The 21,242-nt window shown below is 56.5% G+C and overlaps 9 protein-coding genes across 9 annotated transcripts; 3 read left to right on the top strand and 6 right to left on the bottom strand.

Annotated features, from left to right (window-relative positions):
• Nucleotides 1-102: 102 nt before the first annotated feature.
• Nucleotides 103-818, bottom strand: J7T54_002966 (RNA recognition motif; the record flags this gene model as incomplete). Its single annotated transcript, XM_051510280.1, has 3 exons — nt 103-411; nt 471-687; nt 736-818. 3 exons carry the CDS (start codon nt 816-818, stop codon nt 103-105), a joined length of 609 nt encoding a protein of 202 aa, XP_051358829.1.
• A 353-nt stretch (nt 819-1,171) lies between these two features.
• On the top strand, nt 1,172-2,318 carry J7T54_002965 (Actin-related protein 2/3 complex subunit-like protein; the record flags this gene model as incomplete). Its single annotated transcript, XM_051510278.1, has 2 exons — nt 1,172-2,225; nt 2,278-2,318. 2 exons carry the CDS (start codon nt 1,172-1,174, stop codon nt 2,316-2,318), a joined length of 1,095 nt encoding a protein of 364 aa, XP_051358828.1.
• A 275-nt stretch (nt 2,319-2,593) lies between these two features.
• J7T54_002964 (TdcF protein) lies at nt 2,594-3,083 on the bottom strand (the record flags this gene model as incomplete). Its single annotated transcript, XM_051510277.1, has 3 exons — nt 2,594-2,710; nt 2,764-2,967; nt 3,024-3,083. 3 exons carry the CDS (start codon nt 3,081-3,083, stop codon nt 2,594-2,596), a joined length of 381 nt encoding a protein of 126 aa, XP_051358827.1.
• A 942-nt stretch (nt 3,084-4,025) lies between these two features.
• J7T54_002963 (Dolichyl-phosphate-mannose--protein mannosyltransferase-like protein) lies at nt 4,026-6,436 on the top strand (the record flags this gene model as incomplete). The annotated part of the gene is made up of 3 exons (XM_051510276.1): nt 4,026-4,286; nt 4,338-5,973; nt 6,024-6,436. The coding sequence occupies 3 exons, from the start codon at nt 4,026-4,028 to the stop codon at nt 6,434-6,436; spliced, it is 2,310 nt and encodes a 769-aa protein (XP_051358826.1).
• Nucleotides 6,437-6,872: 436 nt separating this feature from the next.
• Nucleotides 6,873-8,378, bottom strand: J7T54_002962 (uncharacterized protein; the record flags this gene model as incomplete). The annotated part of the gene is made up of 1 exon (XM_051510275.1): nt 6,873-8,378. One exon carries the CDS (start codon nt 8,376-8,378, stop codon nt 6,873-6,875), a length of 1,506 nt encoding a protein of 501 aa, XP_051358825.1.
• A 1,311-nt stretch (nt 8,379-9,689) lies between these two features.
• J7T54_002961 (Cyrochrome P450 monooxygenase) lies at nt 9,690-13,687 on the bottom strand (the record flags this gene model as incomplete). Its single annotated transcript, XM_051510274.1, has 7 exons — nt 9,690-10,153; nt 10,216-10,786; nt 10,952-11,153; nt 11,696-11,845; nt 11,963-12,124; nt 12,176-13,364; nt 13,441-13,687. The coding sequence occupies 7 exons, from the start codon at nt 13,685-13,687 to the stop codon at nt 9,690-9,692; spliced, it is 2,985 nt and encodes a 994-aa protein (XP_051358824.1).
• A 1,341-nt stretch (nt 13,688-15,028) lies between these two features.
• Nucleotides 15,029-16,703, top strand: J7T54_002960 (uncharacterized protein; the record flags this gene model as incomplete). The annotated part of the gene is made up of 2 exons (XM_051510273.1): nt 15,029-15,160; nt 15,228-16,703. 2 exons carry the CDS (start codon nt 15,029-15,031, stop codon nt 16,701-16,703), a joined length of 1,608 nt encoding a protein of 535 aa, XP_051358823.1.
• A 395-nt stretch (nt 16,704-17,098) lies between these two features.
• Nucleotides 17,099-18,669, bottom strand: J7T54_002959 (Aspartate aminotransferase-like protein; the record flags this gene model as incomplete). The annotated part of the gene is made up of 3 exons (XM_051510272.1): nt 17,099-18,166; nt 18,307-18,366; nt 18,439-18,669. 3 exons carry the CDS (start codon nt 18,667-18,669, stop codon nt 17,099-17,101), a joined length of 1,359 nt encoding a protein of 452 aa, XP_051358822.1.
• A 918-nt stretch (nt 18,670-19,587) lies between these two features.
• J7T54_002958 (Syntaxin-like protein) lies at nt 19,588-20,702 on the bottom strand (the record flags this gene model as incomplete). Its single annotated transcript, XM_051510271.1, has 3 exons — nt 19,588-19,828; nt 19,879-20,540; nt 20,589-20,702. 3 exons carry the CDS (start codon nt 20,700-20,702, stop codon nt 19,588-19,590), a joined length of 1,017 nt encoding a protein of 338 aa, XP_051358821.1.
• Nucleotides 20,703-21,242: the final 540 nt, after the last annotated feature.

Genomic DNA, 21,242 nt, shown 5'->3' with positions numbered 1-21,242 from the left:
CCCCCCCCCCCCCCCCCCCCCCCCCCCCCCCCCCCCCCCCCCCCCCCCCCCCCCCCCCCCCCCCCCCCCCCCCCCGATTGCTGTACACAAAGCTTCGGGCGATCATTCGTCATCACTGTCCTCTTCCATAGCCACGTCCGAGTCGCTGTCCTCGTCGTCGCGTGTTCGCTTCTGCCCTCGTGCGTCGGTCTCGGCGTCCTTCATCTGCTGATCAGCCGGGGCCGCAGCTGGCTTCGCAGGCAGTCCGCTGCCAGTGCTGGCTGGCGCAGCCGCGCCGGGAGGTGGTGCATTGAAAATGCTCTGCTGCAGCTCCGTCTGCTCAACGTCGGCGGCGCCGGACATGTTGGGGATTTTGAACGTGCCGTCCAGTTTGCTGACGAAATCGGATTTGCTCTTGGCGTATTGAATCTTCTGTAGATAACGCGTCAGAATTGCTGCCCTGTGACCAAGACGTCATGTAATAGACTTACCATTGGCCGGCCGAGAAACTGCTGACCATCCAGTGATCGCATGGCCTGAGTAGCCGCCTGAACGTCTCTGAAGGTGACGTGTGCTTGACCGCGCATCTTCATCGTCATGAGCGCGACAACGTCGAGGACAGGACCGTATGTGGAGAAGAGCATATAGAGTGCAGTCCGCAAATCGGCTTTCTGTATCTTGTTCGATGGTAGATTGGTAATGTACAATCTGACTACTCTTAGCGAAGCGCAAAACCCGATGAGCAGTTGCACTTACGTCTGATTCGGTGGTATCGACTGGATCTTGGCTGGGAGGGAAGCATTTGGCGCAAGAGTGCGAGGTGGTGCCGCGGCCGCCATTGTGTGCTCAAACAATTTGAAAAGATGACTTGGGCTGGATTAGTCAAACCGTATAAGCAATACTTGAAGCAATTGTGACGAACAGGACTACTGAGGCTGGTGTAGGTTGGTGGCTGGTGCTGCAGATTTATTGCGTTCGGCTTGGTGTCGTTGATTTTTGCTGGATCCGACTCAGCAATTCGATGTGGTCCGAGCTTTGACTTTGAGCTGGAGCTTGCCCCACCATCCCGCAACAACCACCGTCGTCATCCTTCCATCCTCACCCTACCACGCTCCTCGCTTTCTCCTCCTCGCTTTCTCCTGACGCTCGCGGTAGTTGAGAGCTCCTCCTATCGCAGTAGACATCCGACAATATGGCCAACCCCGAGGTGCACCACTTGTTCCACAATCCCATTGCTGACCACTCGTTCTCGGCCGACCAGCAAACCCTCGTTGTCGCGCGTGACACCTCGGTCGAGCTCTACGGTCGCTCTGGAAACAGCTTCAAGCTGCAGGATGAATTGAAGGGCCACGACAAGACCGTGACCAGCGTCGACATTGCGCCCAGCACTGGACGCATTGTGACGTGCTCGCAAGATCGCAATGCCCTCGTCTGGGAACCTTCGCCGACCGGCTACAAGCCCACCCTCGTTCTGCTCCGCATCAGCCGCGCCGCTACCTTTGTTCGTTGGTCGCCCAACGAGTCCAAATTTGCAGTTGGCTCCGGCGACCGCCTCATCGCTGTCTGCTACTTCGAGGAGGAAAACGACTGGTGGGTGTCAAAGCACCTGAAGAAGCCTATCCGCAGCACCATTACCAGTGTCGACTGGCACCCTAACTCGGTGCTCCTTGCCGCTGGCTCTACGGATGCCCACGCACGTGTGTTCTCGAGCTACATCAAGGGCGTTGACCAGCGCCCAGAGCCTACTGTTTGGGGCGACCGGCTGCCTTTCAACACTGTCTGCGGCGAGTTCCTGAACAACTCGGCCGGATGGGTGCACTCTGTCGCTTTCTCGCCTAGCGGTGACAGCCTCGCCTTCGCGGCCCATGACAGCAGCATCACCGTTGTCTATCCCAGTGCGCCTGAGCAGCCTCCAAGGGCTGTGGTTTCCATCTCGACTCAACTGCTTCCCTTCAAGAGCTTGATCTGGCGATCCGAGGACGAGATTGTTGCTGCTGGGTACGACTGCGAAGCTTTCCGCTTCCAGGGCGGCGAGGGAGGCTGGCAGCTCGCTGGTGCCGTGGATACCAGGGGCCCATCGGCTGCTGGCGGCGAGCAGAGGGAGGAGTCCGCTTTGAAGATGTTCAAGCAGATGGATCTCAAGGGCAAGGGCAAGGACGACACTCAGCTCAAGACCGTCCACCAGAATACCATCACTATGATCCGCCCCTACCAATCCTCTGGCAGCGGTGTCGCCAAGTTCAGCTGTAAGTGACCTGTGGTCCGTCAATGTGCCGTTGAAATACTAACTTTGAGCAGCGAGCGGTGTAGATGGGCGTGTCGTTGTCTGGACCATCTAGACACGGGCGGCGAATAGAAAGCAGCATAGTTAGGTCAAAGAACGTCGTCCCGGACATTGTTTTGTAGATGTGTATATGTTTCAATGCAATTGACAGGCGGCTTTTCGTTACACTTCACCAAAGTACTTTGCCATACGCCAGGGCTGGGCAGAACTACTGATGGGCAGCTTGGAAGATAGGGGCTAACTTTCGGCATTGCTAATCAGACTGGTACGGAAGGCTGTGCGCGCGTGAGGCAGGTATTGATCAATGCCAATCAGATTTGCTTCTGGTGCTTAAGGCAGTGCGATAACCTCAATCTCAACGTCAACGTTCTTGGGAAGGGTCTTGACGGCAACGCAGCTGCGGGCAGGCTTGTGCGAGAACCACTTTTCATACTCGCCATTGACCTCCTGTGAGCGTTTGTCAGTCTCTATATCTTCTCGCAGGGTTCAGATAGACCAACGGCAAAGTGGGCCATGTCCGAGAGGAAGACGGTCGTCTTGACGACCTTGCCCATGGATGAGCCAGCAGCCTCAACGACAGCCTTGACGTTCTTGCAGCACTGCTCGGTCTTCTCTGCAATGGAACCCTCGATAAAGGTGCCGTCAGGCTTCAGGGGAATCTGGCCTGAGCAGTAGATAGTGGAAGGGGTCTTGATGGCTTGAGACTGCACACCCCGTCAGTAACGGATTGTTCGCGTTCACCTGTGGGCCTTAAACATACGTAGGGACCCAAGGCCGCGGGGGCGTCCTTGGTGAAGATGATCTGCTGGTCGGATGCCATTGTGGATTGATATTGAACACGTAGAGCTGGGAAACGTGTGAATGTACGAGCGCGATTGGAGGCCACGAGAAGAGCCCGAGTGGAGGACCGAAGGGTAGCGGGGGTGATCATACCTGTGAAAGTGCTTGGTCAGAGATGTCTTGATAGGATTGATGAAGTGTGCGAGTGACTGTACCGCCTTTCGAATTGAATGTTACTGGGACACAGGCTGCTCGGATGATGGACTAGAGCTCAGAGGGAGCTCCGGGCATCGGCGCTGCCCCGCCTGCCGTCATGGTTCGGAGGGGGAGGGGCGCCGAGCGCTCTGTCGATCGTCGGCGAACACAGTCCCTGTCCATTTGACAAGCTACCTATTACCCATGCAAATCTTCCTGGTCGACTAAAAGATTTCACTGGCTTGCCGATGATTGAGAGCTCAAGCTCACATGATGGGTCGTTGGTAGTGTGCGTGCTTAGCCCAGGAGACGCTAGGATTGGCAATACAGGGTAAGCACCAATTCCCTTGAATGGGGCGCGACGCAGACCCCTGGAAAAGGGTACGTACCTCCCCTACCTAAGCCCAAGAGATCTGTCCACGTCGCCAGCAACCGAAAAGGAGGCTCTCGTTAGCGCGTCAGCTTCCCACCCTTCAACGTCGTTGCTTGCGTTGGCTTTACTCTACTCCCTTCATCAACCCTTTCCTTTCTTTCTTGTACGCCTTTTTACTACCTGGGCAGTAGGCAGCCGAGCGCGGCCTGCGAGTAACGTGCGTTTTCTCCATCCTCTCTTGCTTCCAAGTCTTCTGGCAAGTGTCACGTATTACCCAACTTCGGAGCTCCTCGAAAGCTTCCACTCCAGCTGCCAACACCGAACCCATCATCAACTAGTCCATCGAAGTGCGTTTGCTGACTGACAGCGTACGAGTACAGTGTAGCTGCGTTTCTGAACATCATATAGCCCACAATGGCGCGCTCTTCGACGCCGCAGGGCAGCCTGCGCCAGAGGAACGTGGCCTCCACCAACAAGAAGGCGACCGATGTGGCTGCCGGAATCGAGACTGAGATGGACAAGCTGGCCAAAGCGTCCCAGCAGAGGGTGAAGACAGACAAGGAGCGCGATTATCAAATCGCCTTCGTCATCATCACCGTTCTCGCCTTTGTGACTCGATTCTGGGGTATCAGCCACCCCAACGAGGTCGTCTTCGACGAGGTTCACTTTGGCAAGGTTCGTTGTGCGCGCATTCATCAGGTTGCCTGAAGACTAATCAATCTGCAGTTTGCCTCTTACTATCTCGAGCGAACATACTTCTTCGATGTCCACCCTCCGTTTGCTAAGCTCCTATTTGCCTTCATGGGCTGGCTTGTCGGATACGACGGGCGGTTCCATTTTGACAACATTGGCGACTCTTATATCGATAACAAGGTGCCCTACGTCGCATACCGGGCATTGCCGGCTATTCTTGGAGCCCTGACTGTGTCTGTGAGCTACTTGATCATGTGGGAGTCTGGCTACAGCCTGCCCGCCTGCATTGTCGCTGCTGGTCTCGTCCTTCTCGACAACGCCCACATTGGCCAGACTCGCCTGATTCTCCTGGACGCGACCCTTGTCCTCGCCATGGTCTGCAGTCTTTTGTTCTATATCAAGTTCTACAAGCGACGCCACGAGCCCTTCAGCCGGAAGTGGTGGAAGTGGCTGATCTTGACTGGATTTGCTTTGTCCTGCGATATCTCGACAAAGTACGTTGGTCTGTTCGCCTTTGTCACGATTGGCGCTGCCGTCGTTATCGACCTCTGGGAGCTCCTCGACATCAAGCGTCCAGGAGGTGCTTTGAGCCTCCCAGAATTTGGCAAGCACTTTGCAGCGCGTGCCATTGGCCTCATTGTGTTGCCTTTCATGTTCTACCTCTTCTGGTTCCAGGTCCACTTCACGATCCTAAGCCGCTCCGGCCCTGGAGATGACTTTATGACCCCAGAGTTCCAGGAGACCCTCAGCGACAACATGATGCTTGCCAATGCTCTGGACATTCAGTACTGGGATGATATCACCATCAGACACAAAGAGACCAAAGCCTATTTGCACAGCCATGAGGACAAGTACCCGTTGCGCTACGACGATGGCCGTGTATCCAGCCAGGGACAGCAAGTTACTGGATATCCCTTCAACGATACGAACAACTACTGGCAGATCCTGCCCCTGGATAATGAGGAGAAGAAGGGCCGTAATGTCATGAACCACGACCTTGTGCGCCTCAGGCACGTTGCCACCGATACGATCCTGCTGTCCCACGACGTTGCTTCGCCTTCCTACCCCACCAACCAGGAATTTACCTGTGTTTCCCTGGAGGATGCCCTGGGCAAGCGCCAGAACGATACTGTCTTTGAAGTCCGAATCGAGCATGGCAAGAAGAAGACCAACTTCAAGTCCGTTGCTACCCATTTCAAGTTGATCCACAACCCGAGCAAGGTCGCCATGTGGACGCATACCAAACCTCTGCCGGAATGGGCCTATAAGCAGCAAGAAATCAACGGCAACAAGCAGATTGCTGCCAGCTCCAACGTGTGGTTTGTGGAGGATATCCCTTCCATTCCCGAGGGAGATGCAAGACGCAACAAGCCGGAGAAGAAGGTCAAGTCCATGCCCTTCCTTCGCAAGTGGTTTGAGCTGCAGAGGGCCATGTTCTACCACAACAGCAAGCTCACCAGCAGCCACCCGTACTCTAGCCACCCCTACCAGTGGCCATTCCTGCTCCGCGGCGTCAGCTTCTGGACCCAGAGCGAGACTCGCCAGCAAATCTACTTTCTGGGCAATCCTTTTGGTTGGTGGCTGGCCAGCAGTTTGTTGGCAGTTTACGCAGGTATCATTGCTGCTGATCAGGTGTCCCTGCGCCGTGGCGTTGACGCCTTGGACAAACGTAAGTTTTAACAGTTGGTGACGTGAGTAACATCTGCTAATCAGGTACAGGCACCCGCTCGAGGCTTTACAACTCTACGGGCTTCTTTTTCCTGGCGTGGGCTACTCATTACTTTCCCTTCTTCCTCATGGGTCGTCAACTCTTCTTGCATCATTACCTTCCAGCACATGTGGCCTCCTGCTTGGTGACTGGTGCCCTGGTCGAGTTCATCTTCAACACCGAGTCCGTGGACGAGGAGGCCGTCTACGGAAAGGGCAGTGGACCTAAGAAGCATGTCACTGCCCGTGAGCGGTACGGCGGTCAGAGCATGAAGAGTGCTTGGGCCGCTGCCCTGGTGATTCTGGCGGTTGCCATTGCGGGATGGTACTTTTTCCTTCCATTGACCTACGGCTACCCTGGCTTGTCCGTCGACCAGGTTAAGATGAGGAAATGGCTTGGCTATGACCTCCACTTTGCGAAATAAATTCAGTCACAATCGGAGACAATGTATGATATGGGTGGCAGTGGGGATCAAAGAAAAGTTTAGCATGATTGACCATGTCTTGGAGTCATGTCAGGGCTGCGGGATGTCGACAGATCTCATTACAAGTAGCGAGAGGCAGCTTATAGCAGGTAGGCGCGACTAATGATAACTTGTAAATTATGATGTCTACTATGCTGTCTGCCCCCTGGGGATCCTTTACGGTGCGTTCTCCAATCATGCCTGCTGATGGCGCGTAGAGTCCAAGGGGCAGAAACAAGGCCAATAACATCGGTCTACTCTTCTCATCTCGATTGACCTATGACTGGACACCAGGGTCGATATTCGCTGCTTCGTCTGTTGGCTCGGCACCAGGCCCATCTCGCGCCGCGTCAGGAGCAGCCTCGGGAACAGGCCTAGTATTATCTTGTTCAGATGCTCAGAAGGCCCACTCCTGGTCCACCATCAACTCTGCATGCACATCGTCAAGTTTCATAAGAGCTCTCTTCGGCATCAACGCCTTTTCCGGCTCATGTGCATCGTCAGCCTCGACGGCGTTGCGGAGTGTAGACTGGGGACGTGCCCGACGCTTGGCCACATACTGGTTCCAATGCCTCATTTGGCTGTCTTTGAAGTCGGCCTTGCACTCGACGACACGACGCAGCATGACATCGGATGGGCGGATTCGCTGCCCCTGGATGAAGCACCCGCGAAGCCTATTCAGTCCGTCACGGGGGTCGTCGTCCCGGACAATGGCCCTGAGCTTCTCACTCTCCCAGCATACTTCGTTAATGTGCTCCGCCAACATCTCGTTGTGAATACGATTTCTAGGGCTTCGGACGCGCATCTCACCAAAGTAGCCCTTGTGGAAAGGATCCTGGGTCCTGGCGGGCAGGGTTTGGTTGTACATGTGCTTGACAAGGATCCATGACTTGAGCAGAATGGCCTCTACGTGACGGGGCTCGCAGTCGGGGGGGAGACTGAGGCCCTTGCGGATCACCTCGAGACATTCCTGGCCGAGCTCCGAGTTGGGCGGGTATGGCGGCCCGTCAGCAGCCCCCGTAGATTCATCGTCCGCGGGTGGTGAGACGGCGCCTTGTTCGTCTTCGCCCCGGACTCTATCGCCCCAGCCTTCTTCATCGCTCCAGGCTCCCATTTGTGGGGCGTCGACTTTGAGTTCTTCCTGCCCTGAGAAGGCCTGTCGACGGGGGCGTCGTGTTTGCATGATCTGTTTGCGGTACTGACTGGCGAATTCCTCAAGGGACTCCGTTTCTGACTCGGGGCGCGCGCGTATATCATTATTGTTGTCACCATTGCCGCCGTCATCGAATACAGTGGAACGCCTGCGTGTGTTATCCTGCTGATCGCCATCAGAGTATCCGATGGCCTTGCCTTTCCCCTTAGCGTCGTTTTTGTGCGTAGGATGATCATCCTCGTCAAAGCAGGGGATCGTACTCCAGTCATCATCGACGTGTGTGTTGAGCTTGAGCGGGCCACGGCGAGCAGTAGACTTACCTTTGGATGTCAAGTCTTCGTCGTCAATGCCGGCGTTTACGTCCCAGCCCTCATCGACATCGGTGTAGAGGTTCCGGGGGCTAGCTTGGGGGATACTATCCGCAAAACGCAAGTCTCTGCTCCGTTTCAGGAACTCCTTCCCTGTCTTAAAGTCGATGCCAAGACCCTTGTTGAAGAGGTTTCTACCGCCGCCTTGATATTCTGCGTTGAACGGATGGCGGCGTGGGCTGCTGAAAGGTCTGGGCCGTGAAGGACCTGCCTCGGTGCTCTCCTCTACAGTCCGAGGTGGTCGACGGCTGACCTGTCGCGTAAGCTTTGGCGCTGATGCGACGGGTCGATGCTCTAAATGCTGCTGGTCAGTCGAGCTTCTTGCTGAAGACAATGAGGCAGACTCGGACTTCCGAGCCATGTGCGTCTCTGGTCCGGCCATTCTGGAAGACGTGGAGAGCTCTGGACTGGCAGGCTCTCTGAGGGTGAGAGCTGTGGTGGAGCGATTCTTAAACATCCGGAGCCAGGGTGATAAATCGCTAGGGGGAGTCGACCTGCTGGAGCGCCGGGAACGTGGGAGACTCAGGGCCTTCTTGGAGGGAGACAAGTCCGTTGAGAGCTGGTTCAGTTGAGAATTCAGATGCGCAGTATTATGTTCACGGGTATCCCTACCACGCCATAGTTCCCCACTCGCTCGTCCTCCGGGTTCTCGGCGAGGCGATTCAGGCGGTTGGGGACACTCCCTTGCACTGTCTGATGTACCGGAATTGGCCGTTGGGGACTTGCGCCTCTTGGCTTTGAGGAGGTTCCAATATGGCATACCGGCAGTGCAGCCGTATGATCGACACAAGAAGACGTACCTTGCTGGAATGAAAGTGCTATGGGATTAGCAGCTGTGGTATGCGTTTCGCTGTAAATAATCTCAGATGGTTTGTAGGATCATGGAGAAAGGCCAAGAAAACGACGAATGCATCGGGCCGTATAAATGTCTATCTATCAGTCTTCCAAGGCTGTGATTGAGGTCTGGTATTAACTAGTGTTCCTGCGTGTTTGTGTTGGTGGTGGTGTTGCCAGGCGTCGTTGCGAGAGTTCCCTACCCCTGAACAAAGGGGAGACCAGAACAAAGCAACGTCGTACCAGGTACGTCCCGTCCCGTCCCGTCCCGTGCCGATGTACGCACTAATTCTGGAACAAGTGAAATGTTTTGTACATGTTGGTTCATTTCGTATCTGGTGGTTCCCGCCTCCAGAATGCACCTTTGAGATACTTGTTCTCCTCGAGAGCGCTTGTTCCCTCATGTTGTTCTGGTACCCCTTCATGCGGCCACTGATTTTCAGTGAGGGCCCTGTCCAATGTGAAAGACTGTTACCTGGATAGAAAGGGTGACTGCCCCCCCTAGACGTGATTCTATAGCCTGTATGGTACGTGTAGGAACACGAACAGACGGGTTACAATGCGGAACTCCCCATTGACCCCCGTCGCCAGTGTCGTGGACTCGCTCTCGTCGCGTTCATCGCCCCAAGATAGAGCGGCACTTTTCGTAACATCCACAAGCCCGCTGGCGAGCAGCTAAGCACGAAGGTGGCAGGAATCCACAATCTTCTTGGCCGTTGGACGCAGACAGAGCCGTATAGTGGGCCAGCTGCAATGGGAACTGAGTCCCCCATCGATGAGTTACTCGCCGGCTGGATGGACCGATCGAATGCGTGAGGACATGTGTCTTTTTCTTCCTTTTCTTTTTTTCTTTTCATGATCACTCCAGACTCCTCCGCGATTTTGACCTCGCGTCCACGCTCCCATCCGTGTCCTCCTCTACCTCGACAGTGTACGTGTACTGTGCCCGTATCCCCTTGACGCTCTCCTTCCGGAGCAGATCTCTCTTGTCAGAGTCCCCATCGTTCAGCCTCTCCCACTTCTCGCCTTGGGTGCGTCCCTTGACGGTCGTCAGGCTAATGCCCTTATCCGTCGGGTTGTGGAAGGCGCTCCGCGAGGGCTTGGACCCGCGACCCTGGTGCTTCGACGAGGCACCGCCACTGCCGCCGCCGCCGCCACCAAAGGTGATGATGTCGTCGGTGTTGGGCTGGCAGCTGTTCTCTGTGGGATCCGTGCCGTTGTTGCGGAGACGTCGAACGAAGCGGCGCACCGAGGGGAACGAGGAGGCGATGATACCGATGCTGCTTTCGATAATGGAGCAGAAGACAATCATGGCGCACCAGTCTGCGAAGCGTGTTAGCATAGATGCCCTCGTGAAAGAGTCTCGAGGGGGGAGGTAAACTCACAGTGCCTGTCCTTGAGGCCGCCGTACTTCTGCACGTACGGGATGCGGACGACGGTGATGAGCGAGGCCAGCGAGGCAAAGGACATGAGACCCATGACCTGCAGCTTGGCCTGCATCTTCATCTGCGTCTTCCAGAGCAGCATGCCCGGCACGACGACGAGCGCCGCGTCCGTCACAATGGTGCACACAGTGGCAATGTACCCGAGCACGATGAAGATGACGGTGGGCGCGCACCATGCGTCGCCCTGGGCGACGAGGTACGGCCTCCAGTGCGCCTCAAAGGGGATGCACTGGACCGCTGTGCCGACGAACGCTGCGATGAAAGAGACAAGGGTGATGGCCAGGAGGACCCAGACGACAATGCGGAGCGAGCGTTTGGCCTCGGCGATGCGGCGCAGGGTGATGCAGATGGACGCCTTGATCAGGGTCATGGCGAGCGAGTAGGCAAGCAGCCAGACCGTGTGTATCTTCATCGACTCCTCGAAGCGCCATTGATTGAGATGCACATCACGCGTGCCGATGCCTGTCAGTTGGCCTGCGATACCTACACTGACGGAAGCGACGTGTGAAATCTGTGGTGGCGGTGGTTGTCAGCCGGAATGTCATTTCGGCATGTAGTTCATGCATCGATCGAACTGGCCGTCCCAACCCCGGTTTCTAGGAGAGCCGATCGAGAACCCAAGGGTAGAGAGATCCTTGGTTCATAGAAGGAGAGTGAAGGGGAGGAGAGCACTCACAGTACCGGCAACCATGAGGCCATCATCCCAGCCAAAGACCCGGTCTTGCCTGCGGACATGGCTCCGTATGGCCGTAAAGAGGAGCGAGAAGAAGAGGAAGATGCTCGAGGTCGTGATGATGCCGAGCGGGAGGCCAACGGGCGTGATGATACCAAGACGAGGGTCGAGGTCGTCGTTCCACGTGCCGCTCATGATGGAGCACCTTGGCGAATGTGTAAGGGGAGCAGAAGGAGAAGAATCACTTCTTTCGCAAACGAGCCATGAGGGAGAGAGATCCTGGATAATTAGAGTTGTCGGGATAGGTTACTGCATCGACTGATGGCAATGTACATATCCCGTACGTTATTCCCGCTTCCCCGAATCCATCCCGCCTGAAGGCATGGGATCCTTGGGATGGGCATCGCTGTCGACGCCAGGGGGCTGCCAGCCTGGCACACTCCAACCGTCAAAATTTGAACAGTACGGAGTAGCAGGGGGGGGCGATAGATTGCACGCATGCAGGTGACCACCGCACCCCCGTGCGTCCCCAGGGGGTTTATCCATGTCTTCATGTTGCCGAGGCTCTGGGTACGATAGTTCGTTGCAGAGCCAGCCTTATTCGCCTTGTCGGAGAGGCATGTTGACCACAAGTTGACAGTAGTGACCCCAAGATCAATCTACACGTAGTGAGTTTGTGGCTTCGGGGAATCGGGGAGTTGGGGAGTCGCGGCGGCGGATACCATCCGAGTAGCGGCCCACACGCACCTCGGCCGCCCTAGATTAGTTCTCGAGGCTTGGCCGGCCCCTTGGGCCTTGGATGGCTCCCCTTGTCTTGTCGCGTCGGCGTCTGGGCCAGAGGAAGGAAGCGGAACCACCGGATTGAAGGTTCGGGAAGGGATCGAGCCGTTCGCCAGCCTGCAGGGGGGTAAGGACAGTATCATGAGACGAAACGGGGCATAGTACGGATTGATCTTCGGGGGCGCGCTTTACTTGATTCTAGTCCTAGTTCTGTACGACATGCGCCTACTTTACTCAACGAGCACCTTGACGCCGCGGCTCCCGCTCTTCGCCATGGGCACAAACATGTCGTGGTCGTACGCAATGTCCTCCTGTGTTGTGTCGACGAGTCGCATGTGCGGCATCACCCGCAATGCCAGAGCCGCGAGGGCCAGGTGCAGCTCGCAAAGCGCCAGGCTGTTCCAGCGGTGTTAGTACCAATTCAATCTTTACCAGACGTGTACTCACTTCTTGCCCAGACACGCGCGGCTGCCCTTGGAAAAGGCCATCATGCCATGCGCAACGTCCTTTCTGAACTCATTCTTCTCGTCCAGCCAGCGGTCGGGGATATACGAGTACGAGTCGGGGAAGATGCGCTCGTCATGGTGCGTGATCGCGGCAGACATGCCAATGGCGTAGCCTCGGGGGAGGACCAGCTCCATGGGCTTCTTGTTCCACTCGCCGCGGTAGACGAGGTCCTCCTCCGTCGGGGTCCGCGCCGAGCGGCTTGACACACCGTATGACAGCCGCAGCCCTTCTTGGATGACAGCGCCCAGGTACGGCAGCTTCTCGAGGACGGTCCACGCGGGCAGGTGACGGGGGTCCTCCACCACCGTCAACAGCTCGGCGCGCAGCCTGTCCAGGATCGCAGGCTGCGAGAGGAGGTGGAACGTGATCACAGCCAACGCCCAGCTCGTCGTCTCGGTGCCGGCACCCACCACAGCGACAGCCTCGTCCGCCAGGCGCTCGGGATTCTTCTCGCTCTCGTCAAGCTCCGACTGCAGGAGATCCCCAAAGACCGTGGGCCGGTCGTAGCTGATGCCAGCGTCCAGGTCGTGCTTGGTCTTGTACACGCGCGAAGGAATGTCGATCTGCAGGGTGCGGATGAGCAGAGCGGCGTCCGGGGGCAGGTATGGCACGAGATGCTTGCCCATCCGGGAGGTGGCGATCAGAAAGGGGAAGAACCGGAAGATGAAGACGGGCTTGAGGACGGCCAGCGTCGCCTCTCGAAAGTTGGGCGTCCACGCGTCGCGCGAGAGCAGACCGAGGGGCTCGCCAAAGCTGTAGCTAAAGATGGCATCCGAGGTGAAGCAGCTGTAGGCGTGCGCAATGTCAAACGGCTCCTTCTTCTTGCCGTCGCCCTCGGTGGCCTTGGACCCTTCGGCGAGTAGCTTGTCGCACAGCTTCTGGACCAGATCGTGGATATCGCCCTCGAGGCGTGCGATCATGGCACGCGAGAAGAACCTGGCCACGGGCACGCGGCGTGAGCGGTGCAGGTCGTGGTCTGGCGTGCCAAAGCCATTGGTCGTGCCGACGGCAGAGCCGTTGATCTGGTGGATTGGCTTGTCGCGTTTGCGACCGCCAATGGCATAAATCTCGTCGGCAAAGGCCATGTCGGCACAGTGCGTCTCATGGGGATTGATGCGCACAATGGGGCCTTGGTAGGCAATACAGGTCAGCCTATTGGGCCACATGCCACGCGGAAATTCATGATGACTGCATGTTAGACCTACCATACTTGTCGTGCATCTTCTTGATCTCATGAGTGTACCGGCCGGTCAGTAACACATCATGGTAGAATTCGGGCCAGTACGTGGCCGCCGCGAGCTTGGGACCAGGCACCTTGCTCAGAGGATGAAGAGGGGAGATGTTGTACAGCGCCTGGAGGATCTTGAAGACGAGCCATCCGGCGCAGGAGAGGAGGAGGACACGGCCCAGACTGAGATACGGCGCAACGGCCTCGTACGGTGACTGTGCCATGGCAGCAATAAGCAGTCAGAGTCTCGCGGTGTGATAATCACAAGCCAGCAGGAGTGGAAGTGAAATCACAAAAGGACTTTCTGATTATTTTCGTGCCCCTCATCATCGTGTCTGTCGGACTCGGCTCCAGCTGGCCCAGGAGGTCCTTGCTCGAGTCTGCAAGCCAATGTCTGCATGGCGACTCCACGCATGTGAGTTAGCGGTGGTGGATGAAGATGCAATGCAGGCAGGGGCTTTGCTCGGCTACGGGTGGCCAGGGCTCCAGAACTCCAGTGCAGCTTGTGCAGGCAGCGGACGTCGGCAGATAGGTAATTAAGCGAGGCACCTGAGAGGCTGACAATGAGGTTTTTCACACACCGTACGTAGCAAGCCAGGATGCCCAGAGGGTTGACGGAAGCTACCCATCTGAGTGCCTGCGTCTGCCTCGGTTCCTGCGCGAGCCTGCAAGGACTCCTGGACCTTTGCACGATGATACACGCAAGCTCAAAGTCGATGACTTGCCTGCGAACGGTATTTTAGAGTGAGGGACCCCGGCCGATGCCGCGCGTTGGATACCTTGGTGGGCAGGCCCCGGGCCCCTGATAGCCAGGGTTCCATTTTCTTCCTAGGGGCCGGGGTTGGCGCGCTGTTGCGTGGAGAGGAACCCAACCCGGCGTCCGCTGAGGTGCCGCCCTGATTTCTCCATTGGCGAGTTTCAGTCCCACGCGATGGAATGGTTGAACTTGGGCGGTTACCTTATCAATTAGGCGATGGACCGAGCAGGGACTTTTGCTGAGTAATGGCCCGACTCTGACTTGCGCGCGCATGTGTCAGAGCCGCAGAGGGACTGTCTGGCTGTTCGCTCAGCCTCAGCCACAGGTGGCTTGCCACGTTCTGCAGCCTATGGTACCTGGTAAGATTTGGCAGCACCTGGACAATATTCGCATGCCAAAGCACTAGACGAAGAGGGCATTCGTTGTCCATAGGTACCTCTGCTTCAGCTCCAAACAAACAACCATGTCTTTCCCTCTCGAGTGACCGGCCATCGCCAGTCCAAGGTGAGGCCTTGAAGCTGTGACATGAGGGAACTGGCCGCCGTCGTCCCCTCCATGTGGCCTGATCAAGCCTACCTACCCTATGCTGCGCACATCGATGGCGTCCTCCCCCGCCCCCTGCCCCAACGTCACTGAGCCGAGCCTCAATTGAGTCGGGCCGTTCCTGGCAGAAGGCATACCTGTCCTCCCAGCGAAACAGTGCCAACATCTTCTCCTGCTCGTTCGGCAATCCCAGCGCCATACCGAGTCCGATCGCGCGACAACGCGACATCTGTACAGAGGCTTCCCCGAGCCCACAGCGCCCACAATGGCGCCCTTCCCCATCGCGAGAACCGCACTCGACTACCCCATCTGTGCCCTCGATTTCGACCCCCAGGATGCCAATCGTATCATAGTCGGCGGCGGCGGCGGACCGCGCAAGGACGTGCCCAACAAGATTGTACGTGCCCTGACATTCCTCGGCCCGTTTGCGCCAGTAGCAGGAACTGACCCGTCTCCTCCATCAGACAGTCCTCGAGACAACCAGCCAGGACGAGATCCAGATATCCGGCGAACTCAAGCTCGACCGCGAAGAAGACAATGTCGCTTCGCTCGCCGTCGGCCCGCGCAAGGGCAAATCCACCTGTGTCTACGCAAACGTCAACTCGAGCCCCAAGGCTATCGCCGAGGGCAAGAACCAGCACCTGCGTGCCTTTTCCGTCGAGCAGGCCAAGGCCCGTGTGTCGGCCGGGAACAAGGCGGCTGTCGTGGCTGTGACGGAATCCTCGCGGACGCCACTCCTCGGTGACACCGATAAAGACACGTATCAGCCGGCAGTGCGCGTGGCAGGCGGCCTTGGTGTGACGGCGTCGGCGCTTGGCAAGCTCAACGAGCTGGCCATCTTTGACGCGGCCGGCTTGAACCCCACGCTCAAGGCGCTCCTGGAGCTGCCGAGCCAGGCGGAAGACTTGGACATTATACAGGTCAGCGACACGCAGTACAAGGTGGCCTTTTGCTACCGGCATCAGCTCCACATCGTCAACGTCGGCAAGGAGAATAGTGATCCCCAGCTGGCCTACCAGATGCGCGAGGAGAACGACGTCCTGCCCGAGTTCCGCTTCATACGCTTCCTAACGCCCGACTTTATCCTCGCCGTCTCTAACCTGCCCAAGTTCAGCGGCATCGTGCTGCAGGGCTTTCGTCTCCCCGGGCCCGGACAAGAGTCGGCACGTCTCGCCGTCTCGGCCATGATCCCGAGAAAGGTCAAGACGCTCTCTTTAGCCGTCACAAACCTCAGTCCTCCCACTTCGCCCGACGCCGCCGTCTCGGAGACGCAGTTTGTCATCGCCGTCACCGGCAGCGACTCGTCCGTCTCCCTCTTCACCGTCGACCTCATTAGCGAGGGGGATTTCAAGCTGCTGCGCCAGCTGCTCCCCTTTTACACGCTACAGAACGCGCACAACGGCGGCCAGATCACCCGCCTCGCCTTCTCCACCTTTGTCACGCCAAAGACGCACCTAAGGCCGCAGTTTATCAAACTCGCCAGCACGTCTGTCCAGTTTAAGGTGGAGGTCTACAGCATCCCCTTGAAGCGCTATATTGACACGGCGAAACGTAATAAGAACGGCCCGCCGCGTGCCACGCGGTACGTCGTTGGAATGAAGCCGCAGCACGCGAGCCCCAAGCCCCTCATCATCACGCTGACACTAATGATCCTGGCCATGGCTGTGGTCTGGCAAGGGTTCATGGAGATGTACGGAAACGCGAAGCCCATCTTGCACATCCACAAGGTTCTGCCCTCGTGGCACGGGACGCTTCGATCGGCGGAACACCAGCCCCCCGTGCTGATGCAGGAGGACCAGGCAGCGCTCATGGAGACGGGTGATTCTGTTGCATATGATGGGACAAAGGAGTCGTCGGTTGTTTCGGAGGATATCGTGGTCGAGGAAGCTGTTCTCGTTGGCGAGCCCGAGGCTGAGCAGAGAGCCAAAGAGGAGTTGTAAGCCTCTTCTGTGTGTACGTATTACGATGCCAACGAAGCGAGCGTATAAGGAGAAAAACGAATCAACATGTGTATGAGGCAGATCTAGCTATGATGTGGACGGGCGGGCGTCATGTGTACTTCTTCAGCAGGATTGGCTTCGATTGCAAAACTCTCAGAAAAGTTTAGGAGAACCAGGGGTGTCGTGGCAATTTCTGATATCCAAGTCTTAACAACGCCAGCTACGGCCATCGACAAATGTACAGCAGTCTAGAAAGCAGCCTCGCGGCCACCAAAGATAGTCCGAGCACAAATCCAGTCCTATTGACCTCTTCTACAAACATAACAGCGTACGACGCTAAAGTACATACTTGCTCAACAGGTCTCTCTAAACAATGTCCACTTGTTACTCTTGTATCAGCTGCTCGACACCACGGCGTGAACGGCTTTTGCAAAGTAATCAATGTTCTTTGTGTTCAGACCCGCCATGCTGATGCGACCGTTCTTGGTCATGTAGATGTGCGACTCTTTGCGCAAGCGCATCACCTGCTCCTCGGTCAACCCGGTGAAGCTGAACATGCCAATCTGGTCCGTGATGTGGTTCCAGGTGCCAGGTGTGCCGAGCTCCTCGAGTTTGGCCCGCAGAGAATTGCGCATGTCCATAATGCGGCCAGACATGGTGGTCAGGTTGTCCTCCCATTCAGCGAACAGCTTTGCGTCGTTCAAGACAAGGCTGACGATGCGCGCACCGTACAGAGGTGGGTTGGAGATCTCAGAGCGCTGGAGGATAGCGAGTTGAGAGGCTATGCGGCTAATGGTGGTCTGAGCATCTGGCCCAGGAGCAGTGACAGCGTGGAAACAGCCTGCACGCTCACCATAGAGACCAAAGTTCTTGGCAAAACTCTGGGCGATCAAGAGCTCGAAGCCTTGTTCAACAAAATAGCGAACGGAAGCCGCATCGCGGGCCAGGTTGCCCGAGGCGAATCCCTGATACGCTGAATCGAAGAAGGGGAAGTGGTTCTTGGAACGAATCACCTCGGCGAGCTCTTTCCACTGGTCCAAGGTCGGGTCGACGCCGGTAGGGTTGTGGGCACAGGGGTGAAGGAGAATGATCGATCTCTCGGGTGCATCTTTGATGGCATTCTTCATGCCCTCAAAGTCGAGGCCCTTGGTCTTTTTGTCAAAGTAAGGGTATTGTTTGGTGGGAATGCCGACGTTGCTGAAGATCTGGTGGTGATTCGCCCATGTAGGGTTCGAGACATAGACAGTACGGTTACCCTTAAAAAACTTGGCGAGGAAGAGGGCGCCCAGGTGGACGGCGCCTGTGCCAGAGATGGTCTGGATAGACGCAGAGCGCTTCTCCTTGAGAGCGGGCGAATCGGCACCAAGCATGAGCTCGGCGGCCTTGGACGTGAAGCTCTGGATACCAGCAATCGGCGCATACTCGTGATTCAGGTCGGGGTCGTTTCGGAGAATCTCATCCGCCTATGAATCTTGTCAGCATGGACGTGTAGCGAGACCGGTCGTAGTTCGGGGAGTTCGGTGGGGCAGGGTTCTCCAAGCGAGCGAATGGTCATTATGGCCTGATGTGACTCTCGACGACAGATAGAGGGAGAAATCCGTACCTTCTTGACGACTGGCAGTATCCAGGGCTTTGCGTTGTCGTCGCGATAGGCGCCGATACCCTACAGGTTCACAGTTAGCCTTATCATCTCGCGTGGAGGACAAACGAGGTCGAATGTCAGGCAGTGACTTACCAAGTCCACCTTGTCTGGGCTTTCATCCGCCCGAAAAGCGGCCATCAGACCGAAGAGAGGGTCCTCAGGCGCTTGGGGGACAACGTCCGATGGGAAATTGGTTGTGGAAGCCATCTTGGGCGCAATGTGACTGGCAATGTTGTTCAGGCGGGAGATGGGAGAAGAACCAGCGGCAGAAGAGTCTGAAGTACTCGAAGCACCTTGACTCGAAGGTGGGGAGCTGACGGGCATCGTTGCGACTGCCCTCGTTGCGGTTGCGCGGCGAGGGGAAATGTGGGGTGATTATCAGGCGCGGCCTTGGGGTAATTGCGACTGTCACTGCCAGTAGGTACCTGTAAAGTACCTTAGTGAGTTCGGAGCTGCGCCGGGCACGGGTCCGTTCGTCGAAGCGATGGCCAAACTGATGGGTTTAGCCAGGTCAATCCGCGTGCAGCGATTGGGGCTGTTAAACTTGTGACGCAGCTAGTACAGCCAGCGTTGTGCCTGAAATGCGCTCCTTTCAGGATCCGTTGCCAAGCTTCACGTAATGGATAAGGATGCAGCTGCACGTCGATGGGCTCTGGTGACTGTCTGACTTTTTCCTCTCGGGGGCAACCGGTCCAGTCGCTGTGAGGAACGATGTGACAGGACGCGGTAACAGGTTCTCTTTCTCTCAGGCTTCAATCCGAGTAGGGCGAAGCGAACAAATGCTGCTTCTGAGGGATCAGTGGTGTGGTTTGTAGATAAGGAAGATAATAGTCGGCTGCTGGCAGTACCCAAAAAAATACTCGAAAGCCAGCCTCGTCTTGGTGTTCAAGATATACTTGTACGCGTCGCTGCGCTGCCGACCGGAATCTGGTCGCTTTATTATACCCCAGACCAGCTTGGTGGAGCCGAGGCCTTCGGTTCACCCGGTACAAATCATTCACCACACGGAGCCGCACGGAGCACCTAGAAAGCATGACACGTGTAGCCTTCTGGTCGCATCAGTCTTGCTCCTACGAGATTGCTCTTCCTGAGTTTCATTGACCAGATGATGCTCAAGTGTCAGTCACATGAATGCCGCGTTGCAAGCCACCGCAGCCGCGCTCCTCGCAGACTACCTATGGCGTCATACGCTCCAATCAGCATTCAGCAGTTTCACATGCTCACAACGTCCTCTATTGACCTCTAGAATATCAAATCCCACAATACCAGGAAAGCACATAGGCCACTGGTAGCATAGAAAGTCATTCGCGCTGTGCTCGGGCGTTGTGTTGCTTTCTTCAGCTGCTTGTTGCCGCCCTCCACGTTCTCCGTTGTTGAGAACGAATCGGCCACCAGGTGGTCGATCTGCTCCGTTTGGGTCGCCAAATGGCTGATGAGCGTCGACTGGAGGTCGCTGATCTCGGCCAAGGATTTCTGGGCGGTTCTGTAGGGTCAGCATGGGGGTTTGACCTGGGCCATTGTCCATCGACTTACTGGACAGACTTGTGCATGCTGTCGAAGAACTTCATCATGTCCTGATTGCCTTCTTCGAACATCTGCACCTGCTCCGCGCTCAATCCCTGGCTCTCGCTTGACGAATGGTCTCGGCTCGGATCGAGGCTCTCTGTCGCGTTCATCGAGGGTTTGAACTCAGAGAAATCCGTCATGTTGGGTGCTTGCGAGGCTAAGCTGCGGCTGGCTTCCACCTCCCTGATGAGCCTTGTTTCCATCATCTTTTTCTGGGTGGCGCCGCAAAGCTGCAATCGCTGTCGGAGGTACCAGAGAACACCATCCCGATGCAATCTGACGTCCTCCGCCCGAGCCTCTGCTAACGACTGCTCTTGCGTCTTGCCGCTCACGGCACCACCCGAGGCCCAGGCCCCGAGGGCTCCCAGTCCACTGCCGTGTTGCTTTTGTATGGATTTCATTTCGGTCTCGAAACGTATCTTTTCGGCGCTGTCGAGGGTCTCAATGCTCCAATTGAGCTCACGGAGCATCTCCTTGGCATCCTTGTCTACAGCTTCTCTCTCCTTATCTGAAAGCACCGCTGGTTGTCCATCTGCTGCCCTACTATGGCCTTTGCGCGGCTGCGCTCGTGCAAGGTATGCTCCTCGACCGCTCAGCAAGCTCCGATGGAGTTCTGCAATATGTGTGTTCTATGATTTGTGAGCAGAATGTCAAACAAGCCTTCCGATATGGCTTACAATGCGCAGAGCCTCCTTTAGGAAACCATCAATGTTCTCCAGCGTGACCTCAGTCCTCACGGGAGGGGAATGCTGCTTGCGCAAAAGCTCGTTGAGGTCGGGTGTTCGGTCCATGTTGACAGAAAGTAGATTGCCTCGCGAATTCTGCTCCAGCTAGATGGGAAGCCCGCGTTCAGAGCACGGGTTGGAACAATTCGCTGGATCGATTGTGCGAAATTCCCACGAAGCGTGGTGGGCATCTCGCCCACGGAAGCTTACGGACAGCGTCACCAGCTAGCTGCCAGCACCCGTAGCTGGTGGGGGCACTGAGTCAGCGACGAAAGAGCTACCCTATAGCCCCGAGTTGCCTATAAATAATAAAGGCTGGTCGGCTTATATCTGTCGCGAAACTTGAACAAAGTTCAACAAGTAATATTATGTACTTCATGGCTATTCGAAAATGTCGAACCAACTTGCAGTATCGTGTGGGAGCAAAGCACAACTATGACTTTCTGTGCTTCCAGTGGCATAAAATGTATCTTATGAGACAATCCCGAGCTAGCCACCCTTACATTTTACCCCGTTTTGATGACCTCAAAACCGGAAGTGCTGTGGATATGTTCCTCGCGAGGAGTTTGACACTTCACAGACTCGAGGCTTCTTTCTGCTTGTGCA

The sequence above is a fragment of the Emericellopsis cladophorae genome (genome assembly GCF_022114955.1).
Source record: "Emericellopsis cladophorae strain MUM 19.33 chromosome Unknown NODE_89_length_61360_cov_120_445099, whole genome shotgun sequence".
Classification (NCBI taxonomy): domain Eukaryota; kingdom Fungi; phylum Ascomycota; class Sordariomycetes; order Hypocreales; family Bionectriaceae; genus Emericellopsis; species Emericellopsis cladophorae.
Note: the sequence above shows the minus strand (reverse complement) of the source record. Positions and strands in the feature narration are given on the sequence as shown.